The sequence below is a fragment of the Amphiura filiformis genome, chromosome 9 (assembly GCF_039555335.1).
Source record: "Amphiura filiformis chromosome 9, Afil_fr2py, whole genome shotgun sequence".
Taxonomy (NCBI): domain Eukaryota; kingdom Metazoa; phylum Echinodermata; class Ophiuroidea; order Amphilepidida; family Amphiuridae; genus Amphiura; species Amphiura filiformis.
Genome location: NC_092636.1, coordinates 68,912,054 through 68,923,275, shown reverse-complemented (window position 1 = coordinate 68,923,275; position 11,222 = coordinate 68,912,054). Strand labels below are relative to the sequence as shown.

At 36.3% G+C, this 11,222-nt stretch overlaps 1 protein-coding gene across 1 annotated transcript; it reads right to left on the bottom strand.

Annotated features, from left to right (window-relative positions):
- Nucleotides 1–3,906: 3,906 nt before the first annotated feature.
- On the bottom strand, nucleotides 3,907–9,449 carry LOC140160247 (uncharacterized). The gene is made up of 6 exons (XM_072183523.1): nucleotides 9,377–9,449; nucleotides 8,514–8,642; nucleotides 7,870–8,069; nucleotides 6,062–6,139; nucleotides 5,162–5,375; nucleotides 3,907–4,786 (listed from the first exon to the last, which is right to left on the bottom strand). The coding sequence occupies exons 1-6, from the start codon at nucleotides 9,447–9,449 to the stop codon at nucleotides 4,740–4,742; spliced, it is 741 nt and encodes a 246-aa protein (XP_072039624.1). The 3' UTR covers nucleotides 3,907–4,739.
- Nucleotides 9,450–11,222: the final 1,773 nt, after the last annotated feature.

Genomic DNA, 11,222 nt, shown 5'->3' with positions numbered 1-11,222 from the left:
CATTGGGTATCCTTTTCGCATTTATTTGCGCAATATGATTCAATTTTTCATTACCGTGTGAAGAAACCAACTTTACTTTGTTGCACCTGTCTGTTGAATACGATTTTTCGTATAGCAAAGCGAATTACAAATTTTAGTTCCAGTATTAGATTTAATTTACAAAATAATATTTTTCTGAACATTGGGTGCGTAGTTGAGCGCAGATTTATACGCCCACGTCATTGAATTACGTAATCGCGGCTACAAACAGAAGGATATTGGCACCAACAATCTAGGAATTACACAAGGTGCCGTTTCTAAAATTTTGAAGAGATGTCTAGAGACGGGTACTACTACTACTAGGCCAAGGTCAGGTCGGCCCCGAAAGGCAACCGCCCGGGAAGATCGTTCTCTCCTGAGACTTTGCCGCAATGGCCACACGAAGCCTGCATCTCGGCTACGAACAGACTGGCTGCTGTCCATAAACGGGCCTGTTTAATATCAGGATACTTGTGAACAATAGACTGGTTTAGTGCAAGACGACCAATAACGGTAGTCTGCAAAGACATCGGCATGTGCGCTTGTGTTGGTCACAGAGACAATGGAATTTGACGAAGTCCGGTTGCTCCTCTACAAACAAGATGGCCGATTCAAGGTCCTAAGACAGGTTGGTTGTATCCTGCCTAGAGTGCAGGGAGGTGATGGAATCACAGTATGAGGAGCATTTCACAGTAGGTCGAAATCACACCTCTACCGTCTCTACGTGCTAAAAGGACACACGAACCAGGACCGATACCTGCATGTTCTTGATAGAGTTACGCTTCCGTTTGCAAGAAGAGACTTCGGGAACAATTTCGTGATCCAAGACGACAACACCACAGCGCACAGATCCTGATGCGTGAGGGAATTCCCCGGGGGGGGGGGCGCTTCAATTTGAAATGGATATAGGTGTAGGGCTGGCATTTTCGCACTAAGGGGCATTCGGTGAGAGCAAAATGTAAAAAATATGGGGTCATTGGGTGAGAGCATAATTTTTGGCATTCGGTGAGAGCAAAATGTAAAAAATATGGGGTCATTGGGTGAGAACATGACTTTTTTTAAATTGAATCTTTGGGTGAGAACCGAAACAGCGCAACAGAAACCTCGACAATCGAATTTCTAGCTCTAAATTTCTTCAAATTTCTTTGTTTTTTCAAAATAAGTAACAAAATCAGTGATAAATGAAAGTTGCTCTTCAAATTGAACTTGTAAGGGTCTTTGAGTGACAGATCAAATGGAAAAATAGGGGTCTTCGGGTGACAGAGCATGTGTTCGTAAAAAATATGGGGTCTTTGGGTGACAGCGATGCTGAAAAAGGGGGTCTTAACAGCCCTACATACGCGTCACCTCCAAAGTTGGAGTGCCCCCCGGGGAATTCCTTGAAAATGAGAATGTAGAACACCTGGACTGGCCGGCTTTGAGCCCGGATATGAACCAGGTATAGAGAACTTATGGGCAGAATGATCCCGCAGGTTAGGTAACATTGACAACCAACCAATCACCCTGCAGGAACTTAGACACACCCTTATTGATTGCTGGCGAGACATTCCTTAAAGCCATAAGAACCTTGGCAAACCTGGTCGAGGTTTCTCGAGCAAGAGATTTATAATCTGAACATGTCACAGTGTCAGTGAGAGTTAAAGTTTTTGTTTAAACAATCAAGTTTGCTAATGTCTTTTATCTCATTTTGTGATACAAAGAAACCGCCAAAAAGTGTTGCAATTTTGTGATCCTTTCATTGTAATGCGCTTCCTCATGTAATTCTTTGTTTAATTGGCAAACTGTGATGTAAACATCAAAGGACATTTGTATCTTTCAATTAAATTCAACTGAGCACTCAGAACTCCAGAACAATAAACATGTTCCTTATATGACTAAAAACTGCATTTGATACAAAAATAAAAATATTCCAAACTTTTGACCATGACTGTAATTTTGAATTTTTGAAATCTCGAGATATAATACAAATTTTATGACAAATTATTGAAAATTGAAATTGGTGAAATTTTTGACTTTAACAGTCGTCGAAGTAAACTTTATAAATCTAATGATAATGCACTTAAAGTGTATGTAGATGGGATAAAAAGCCGTCCATCATATGAAAAAGTTTGACCTTTCGTATTGAAGGTACACATTATGTTCCTAAAAAGACCTAAATTTGGAAAGAAATGGGGTTTCAAATAATTGACCTTTGGAATTTGAAAAGTATAAATCTCGTTGGGTCTAAGGCTATGTTAACACTAGGATGACCATAATGTGTCAAATATTAAAACAAACAAGGAAATAATATCACTTGGTAGATATGTGTTTTGATTATATTGAACCAAAATATTTATTTCTTAAAAAAATATACATTATTTGTACTAAAATACACATTTGTATCAATAAATGAGGTATAAATAAATGAGGTATGACGTTTTCTATTCCAGAGTTTAAGGTTATACACAATAACAACAGCAAATCATAATAGCGAACTATTTTAATACAAAACGATTGGGTGGGGTAGATAAGTGACCGTTCAATATTTACGCCAGGGGGATTGGAGTTTGGAGGGGAATCTTGAGGTCTTGAGGTGGAAAACGGAATTTTGTATTTGAACCATGAGGGGGAATGTCAAGTTTTAAATGGAGAAAATTGGGAACAAAAGAGCGGATCGAACGGGGAACGCAAAATATTGTGTAGTTTTGTTTTCTTCAAACTCCCATCCCGCTGGTCCCTAAGATGCATATTCCACTTCCCCAGTTTGCACAAAACGGATTAGGGGAAACATCTGAACACAGTGTCTGCCATGTAAATAAACACTCAAAGAATATATACAACTGTGTTTTAATCTGTTAGGAAATTCGTTTTTCACACTGCTGATTGGACCAAACAGAAAACTTGATAGCTTATGTCAAGCATTGAATCCACTGTAATGTTCAGAATATTAAGCTATACAGCTGAACTGGCCAAGATACCTAATTCGATATAAGACTCGGACATCTATCATGGCAGTGAGTAAGATTTTATCATAATTCTAACCGTTTATCACCAATAAAATGTGTTTTTCAATAAAATGTGTTTTTCAATGTTGTACCATAATGACCATAAATAAAATACTAGAAATAAGTGCGATTATCAGTTGCCGATACATAAAGTCAGAACCATACTAAATGTTTGTCCCAAGTTTTGGAATGTATTACCCATGTATTTAAAAGAAATCTGGTCCTTTATCTTCAGACATTGTAATGCTTATTTTTTGTGGTCACTAAATATGAATTTATAATCTATAATCTTGTTGATTCAAATTGCTATTGTATTGTAAGCTTATTGAGCTTGCTTGCTACATATTGGTACTGGTTTTTAGTAAATATGTTTTGGCTGTGTTTTTTTGGTAGTATTTTTGTAAGGTATAGTATTTTTCTCAGTTTTGTATAGGGGGGTCAACATTTTGCAGGCTTATTGCCTTTCGTTGTACCTACCGCCCTAGGCAAAACCTCTCCCTGCCGCCCCACCAAAGCATACCAAAAAAGTGTTAGGGGGGTTTCCTGTTCTATTTTCGCCCCCTTTTTATGTTGCTTCCCGTGTTTTATTCCCTCATTTTTTCTTTCCTTTTCTTTCTCCATCCCCGTTTTTGTCTTTTTGCGCCCTAAATTGCGCCCTCTGCGTTTGCCGCCCTAGGCGACAGAATTATCTGGCCTAATGGTCGGAACGGCCCTGCTCCTTCATCTTTATTGTATTTGGTTATTTTCTATTTTGTATGTTTTTTAATGATGAAAATAAAATAACTATGAACTATGAATGATTCGTTGACTGAAAAAAGTAGCAGGAAAAGCACATTTTATTTGATAGTTATTTATTGCACGGCAATAGATTGTGTTTCCTCAAAGGTAAATATATAAGAATAATTATGAGCCACCAACCACCTTTATTGATTTTAAGGAACAAAAATTATCATGGGTTGGGAGGGGTACTCAAAATAATTTTTAGTATAAGGGACCGTTCAATATTTATGCCAGGGGAAGTGAAAGTTTTAAAGGGGTCCGAATATTTTTGAGGATCTTGCGGGGGAATCTGAATGTTTTACTTGAACCATGAGGGAAAAAAGTTAAGTTTTAAATTTAGAAAAAGGGGAAAGCAATGGGTAATCAGAACATTTTGAGCGGACGCGAGGGGAACGCGAAATATTTTGTCATTAATACATAATAAATTCCCACTTCCCCTGGCGTACATATTAAACGGTCCCTACGGAGATGTGAAATCATATTTATAACCACTGGGGAAGGGTAAAATTAGTGGAAGACATTTTTGGTAAACCACTAGGGCGATTTTTGGCACACATTTATGGGGCACCATTTCAAAATTACGCTCTGAAAAGGATTAGAGAAAAACAGTATACCAAAACGTTTAAATGTGCAACATTTTCTGTCCGCTACGCTCACATCATATATCTAGACAATAAGGATTGCAAGTTGGGTTCATTCTCAACAATTTGGCATGAGCTAAGAAAGGTATTTGACACATCAAAACAGTATCTCAGTTGGGCAATTCAAGAGCAACAACCCTTGTTATGGGTCACATTTTTATACTCGAAATTTCACTTTGGAACGTATGAGTACTATCTCTACCCCATCCCATAATGCAGTATTGCTGCTGCTTTAAAATCAGATGTATACATTTTGTTCCATCAAAGGAAGTCTTTCCTTTATTTTGAATCCCCAGCTGTAAAAGTGCAGAGATTGCTAGTAGCCAAGACAAACGAACTCAGAAGACCGTCCTGTTAGGAATGCTGTAGAGAGTATAGAAATAAGGACATAAAATAACACAAAAATGGAGACTAATAGTCATCATGTTTTTATCAGAGAAGACCCACAACCAATAACAAGTAAGTATTAATAACAGCATTGATATTTCAAATAGAAAATCCAATATGCAATAATTTAATACCATTTCTTTTGAAGTCAAAGACAAGAATTATGAAAGTACAGTATTCTTTAAAAATTAAAGGAATCTTACGATTTTTGGGAATTCTTAAAGGGGTATTTCATGATTCGAGCATGTTTTTACGGTATGATTCAATCGATATCCACGAAAACAGCAGTATTTTAAGCAATCAGGTCACAAAAACATTAGTCATACATAATTGACTAAATAATGTACTCACTATTGTAATAATCATCCACATCTTTGCATATTTCTCTATACTCCCTGCTCCTGAGGACAGTACGTAAGGCTGGATTAAACCATTCTGATATAGGGTTGTCTTTACGAATCATAAGGGCATCGCCAGCTGTCGTACACGTGGTTATCGCATCGGAGGCTACTTCAAGGCTGCTAGCAAGGTCCTCAAGCTCATTGGTAAAGAACCCGGCGTCAATCTATTCAAGATAATTTTGGGAAGAAAGAGCAATATAATAATGATATAAAAATTGGATCAATTGAGCCCATATTTATTGGTTGAGCTATGAGAATATTTGACGAGTCGTAGTCGAGTCCCCTATTTTAAAACTCATTGCGACACCAATATTATTGGGCATATACAAGTTACAATCTTTACCATATAAGGCAAAGCTATAGCTTAAATAAATTGACCAAAGCTATGGCAAAATAAATATTTTGTTTGTGATATAAACATGATAAATAGAAAATATGCCATTTTACAACGTAATCTTTTGATGAGATGAAATTGGACCATGCATCCTTACGCTATTGGACTTTCTTTTTCCCTGATTAAACCCATATGGAAACAGAACAAGTTTCATTGTCAAAAAGGTCATTCACATCTGGGCTAACCAACCTTCTCTGAATACGGACAGGGGTCCTACGTGTTATCTAGAGTCTACGATCCAGTTCTGACGTGACAAGTCAAGAGTAGTCAAATCGATCAACGAACTGGTATGAATCATTCTGCTGAAGCTCGAAGAAGGTTGTAACTGTAACAACCGCAAATTTCAAGTGAAAACTTTTATGTATCGTGAAAAAAGTTCAACCCTTCATTTATTTGATTACCGACACACATCAATTTTCATGCAAGTTCCATTGTCGTATTACACTATACACTAACCTCTCTTCTCTGAAGAGCATCGTAAATATCAGCAGCCTGGGCATAGTAAACGATTTGGCTGGAATCAAGTCTGGCACCCTGCACATAAATAATAAAACAGTCATGATAATAATAATAACAGTCATGATAATAACAGTCATGATGATGATAATAATAATAATAATAATAATAATAATAATAATAATAATAATAATAATAACACTACTACTACTACTACTAATAATAATAATAATAATAATAAGCTATCTTCTGAAGACAGCATTCATTGCATTGACTGATGTAAGCTATCTACCGAAAACAGCATTTATTACACTGATGTAAGCTATCTACTGAATACACTGAATTTACTGGATACAGCACTTATTACACTGACTGATGTTTGCTATCTACAGAACTTTGGGGCGCGAGCTCCCCGTGGTAAAAGCAGGGGGCAGCAAAAAAGAAGGGACGGCGGAAGAAAAGGGTCACAAAAAGAATTATTAAAGAAAAAGGGCGGAAGAATTCTGAAAAATGTATGAAAATTTTGACTACCCATCAAAATTTCGTGCTTTTAGGTCGCTAGCGCCTATAAACTTTTTTTTTTTGCTCTTCACATTTTCAAACCATCGAAAAAAATGGGTCAACCTTTTCCGACTGTTGATGTAGCCCCCGGGGGAGAAGCGGTCAGGGTACGCCACTGCTGAAGACAACTTTTACTACATTGACTGATGTATGCTATCTACTGAAGATAGCACTTATTGCACTGACTGATGTAAGCTATCTACTGAAGACAGCATTTATTACAGTGACTGATGTAAGCTATCTACTGAAGACAGTATTTATTACACTGACTGATGTATGTTATCTACTGAAGATAGCATTTATTACACTGGCTGATGTATGTTATCTACTGAAGATAGCATTCATTGCACTTACTGTTGTAAGCTATCTACCGAAGACAGCATTTATTACATTGACTGATGTACGCTACCCAGCAAACACAAAAACGTTTTAAATGAGTTATATTTTGGCTTTTGGTTTAGGTAAAACGTTTTAATAACATTAAAATGTCGGGTTATATAAAGGTCATGATAACGTTTTAAAACGTTTTGTATGAAAACACACTACAACAATATTTTTAAATGTTTTCAAAAATGTTATAGTAAACTATTTTTGCAAACATTTTTGCCAAATATTGTGTCAATACTTAAATAACATTATGTTAAAATGTTTGAATCCAGCAAACACAGAAATGTTCTTAAAATGTTCTTTTTTCAAAGCCTTTTAATAACATTTAAATGTCGGGTTATATAAAGGTCATGAAAACGTTTTTAAAACGTTATTGAAAATATTTTGGGCAAACATTTTTCGCAAAATATTTTTTCAACCCCAAAATAACATTCTGTTTAGAATGCTTTGTATCAAGTTTTCAAGAATCTTTTGGAATGTTATTAAAACGTTTTTATACCCTTTATATAACCCGACATTTGAACGTTTTCTGTAAAAAATTTTTGTTTGCTGAGCAGTAACTTATCAAAAAATGTTTTTTAAGGTTATGAAAACGTTTTATACTCTTAATATAACCTTTATATAACCCGACATTTAAACGTTTTCTGACAACCTTTTATAACCTTTTGCAAATAATGTCGAAAACGTTTTGTGTTTGCTGGGTATCTATTGAAGAGAGCATTTATTGCACTGACTGATTTAAGCTATCTACCGAGGACAGCATTTATTACATTGACCGATGTACGCTCTCTACTGAAGAGAGCATTTTTTACATTGACTGATGTAAGCTATCTACTGAAGACATTTATTTTATATTTCACCTGTATTTTATCTGCATTCCTTGCCATGCAATCAGGATCAGTGTACCATCGAGTCGGAAAACCTATTCTCTTCCCTCGCAGGTCCCTCCAATTAAAATTGTTGGGGTTTCCTTGTAAGACGTAGAAGAATGTTTGTGTCTGAGGAACTATGGAGTCGGTGAAATCGAAGATCAAAGCTCGTGTAAAACTGGGAGAAAAGCCTGGTAAAAGTATGAACAAGTTCCATCAAATCATACATGATTAAGTTGGCTTATATCACGTTGTAATGAGTAATATGGTAACATATTTAATTTATAAGAGTTTCAGGTGAAAGGTTTTGGCTAACAACGGAGAAATTAATAAAACCGTTATTTTTTTGTATTGCATGAATTGGATAAATATTGGTATTATTTAAAATAAAATTGATCAATAGTGTGCAGGGTCAAATGAGCATTTGATATACCTGTACATGATATATGAAATGGTCAACGAGCTTAAACTCTGCGTTTGACTAATATTTGTTTTCATATTTTTCATATTTTAATAATTCTAATTCATACACATTATTTCATGTACGGTTTTTGTTGAATCAGCTATATTATTTTTAATATTTTTTATTTTTATCAATTTATCAAAAGCTAAATCGTTGCCTATAGGTTTCGTACCTACACACGCGTCAACATATCGACTATGCAAGCCAGCGCCTCCTCGTGCACCAAAGTCTTCGGTTGTTTCCCAACAAGTATTGCCCCCTGCGTCAACAAATAGACAGTTTTTGCCGGCAGCTTTGCAAACTGTTTAAAAAAAGATATATAGGAAGATATAGCCTATAGGGGAATGGCGAACACATTTACTCAAATTAAACTGAAGTACAGCATAATTAATCAATTTGGGAGTAATGGGAAACGTTGATTATCCCGATGAAAATACGAGAACTAAATCGTGCAAACAAAAATAAAATTGTTTGTTTTTAAGAACGGCAATTTGAAACATCGACATTTCCCTTATTTATGACGTTTTTGGTATTATCACTTGCAGAATAAGTTAACACAACCATTCTCTTTATAAATATTTTGAAATTTGAATTTGGATGATTTTGTCGATTTGTCGGATCACTGCTATAGCATTTTAGAATGTAGAGGACAACTCACCAGCATGTATTACGTCAACGTAGTAGCCACAGTATTTACCAGTCGCAACGTCGCTGAAAGACAAAATAATTACAAATACGCAAATTATTCAAATCTGCATGTGGAGCAGCTCAACTGCATTGGCACACTTTTGCAGTCAGGCGAATAGGTGATATAGATGTTCCTTAATGGCAGAAATCATTTGTACATGGGGTCTTTGTTTTGCCGATTACAAAAACATACAAAAACAAAAACGTTTTGCGAGGAAAAGTCATGTCCACTTACAAAGAGGTCAATTACAGAAGTGCTCAGACTATGTTAAAATACACCAATGCATTCCTCAAGTCATATATGGAGTCAGAAAAGTATAGTTTGAACATGACCCACCTGCGATGTACCGTTTCGATTTATAAGCAAAAATGCTAGATCGTCCAAATGTACATCAAATGCAAAATTATTGCTATTGGCCATTCTGGGGGAATCCGATAAGGGAGTCGAACTTTTATGCAAATATGGGGTCAAATCGTCTTTTTACAGGAGGAGGCACCCTGCTCCATGGTGTGTTCAATTTGTTTTTAATGGCAAATCATAAGCCCCTCGGAATTTTACCCCTACGATCATACTTACTAATATGCTAAATTGTTCGAAACATGAACAAAGAAGGGAATGGCCATCGTCCAAACTCTGTCATTTCCGTTGTACCCAAAACGGGTGTTTTCTATTAAAATGAGTAGCACAAAATGATATAAAAATAAAATAGTTTAATCAATAGTTTAATATTTCAGCAAAATACGTGGCATCATAGTCTTGCAAAACTCCATATCAATAATTTTGCGTCATGCAGGAACATCACATCTAAGATACAAAACATACAAATAAAAAACAAATTAATCAATATACAGACTTGAAATTTAATATGGAATATTTTTTTGAAAAATTCCAAGACTGGTCTGGAAGGGGTTTGCATAAACTGCACGGGCTAAATATTAATTGGGGTGTGTCGGGAGATGGTGTAAAATAATTGTTTAACAGAAAATGTGCTTTCCATTAGTTTACATTATGGCGCTCATAATGTAGTGAATTGGCCTAAAATGGCGGATTTAAGGACACTGAATTTGATTTTTGTGAAGGTAAAATTCTGACATTTGAGCAACTTTTTTCTGATATTATCAAATTTATTGAGGTTTGAGGCGATATTTACTGAACCTAAATGCCAATAAGTGTTCGTCAGAACTGAAATGCACTTGTAATCTACCAGTTTTTAAAGTGTGAGGAGCTTTAAAAAATATGGCCCTTCAAAATGGTACGCACTCAGAAAGATTGAATGGTCCCCTGGAGCCAAATGTTATAAACTTACTGTACGCAAAGAAACAGCGTGAGTTCATTGGACAACCAAGAATCCGCACAGTGATTTTTTTACCGTACATTTATAACATTTCACGCCAGGGGGCCATTCAAACCTTCTGAGTACGTACCACATTTAAGAGCCCTCTTTTACGCCCCTCCCTTGTTCAAAAAATTGGTACATTACAAGTGTATTTCAGTTGTGATGAATGCCAATTGCTGGCGAAGTTTAAGAAATATCACCTCAAATAACTATGAATTTGATAATAACAGCACAATGCGGCAAAAGGTCCCAAATTGTGTCCCCCACAAAGCTAAAATTCAGCCTCCATAAATCGGACATTTTATGCAAATTCGTTACATTAAGAGCACTATAATGTAAACTTATGGAAAGCACATTTTCTATCAAACAACTAGTTTACACCATCTCCCGACACCCCCCAATTAATATTTAATCCGTGCGGTTTATGCATACTCCGTCCAGGCCAGTCTTGGAATTTTGCGAAAAAATATTCCATATTAAATGTCAAAACTGTATTCTGAAGTGAGCTTAGCCCTTAAACATTCGAATAGAACTACTTACTCCTGAATCTGCCACCCTTGACCATATCGAAAACAATAGTTTTAAATGGTGATCATCCACTTACCAAGTACATGCTTTATCGGAGGCCCAGCGTCGTTGTCGATTTGTAACATGGCAAGATTTTCCCTGATTTGTTTAGCCAGCTCTGGTTCTTCTCCTGGACCCCTGCGCCTTCCTGGCATCCCCATTCCTGGACCTTCACCACCTACCATCTGCCTCCAGGTGAATATCTGGATCACCAGTGAAGCCACTGCCAACATGGCGACGAAGGTCAGCAACAAACACACGCAGAAAAATCCACCAAACTTGCCATGATT

Excerpts from the sequence above, each read along its gene's own strand:
- LOC140160247 (XM_072183523.1), bottom strand. The coding sequence starts at position 9,449 with ATGGCCAATAGCAATAATTTTGCATTTGATGTACATTTGGACGATCTA. Across the intron at positions 8,070-8,513 it reads ATATGTTGACGCGTGTGTAG|GCTTTTCTCCCAGTTTTACA; the intron begins GTACGAAACCTA and ends TACTTTTACCAG. Across the intron at positions 4,787-5,161 it reads TGTGGATGATTATTACAATA|CATTCCTAACAGGACGGTCT; the intron begins GTGAGTACATTA and ends TACTCTCTACAG.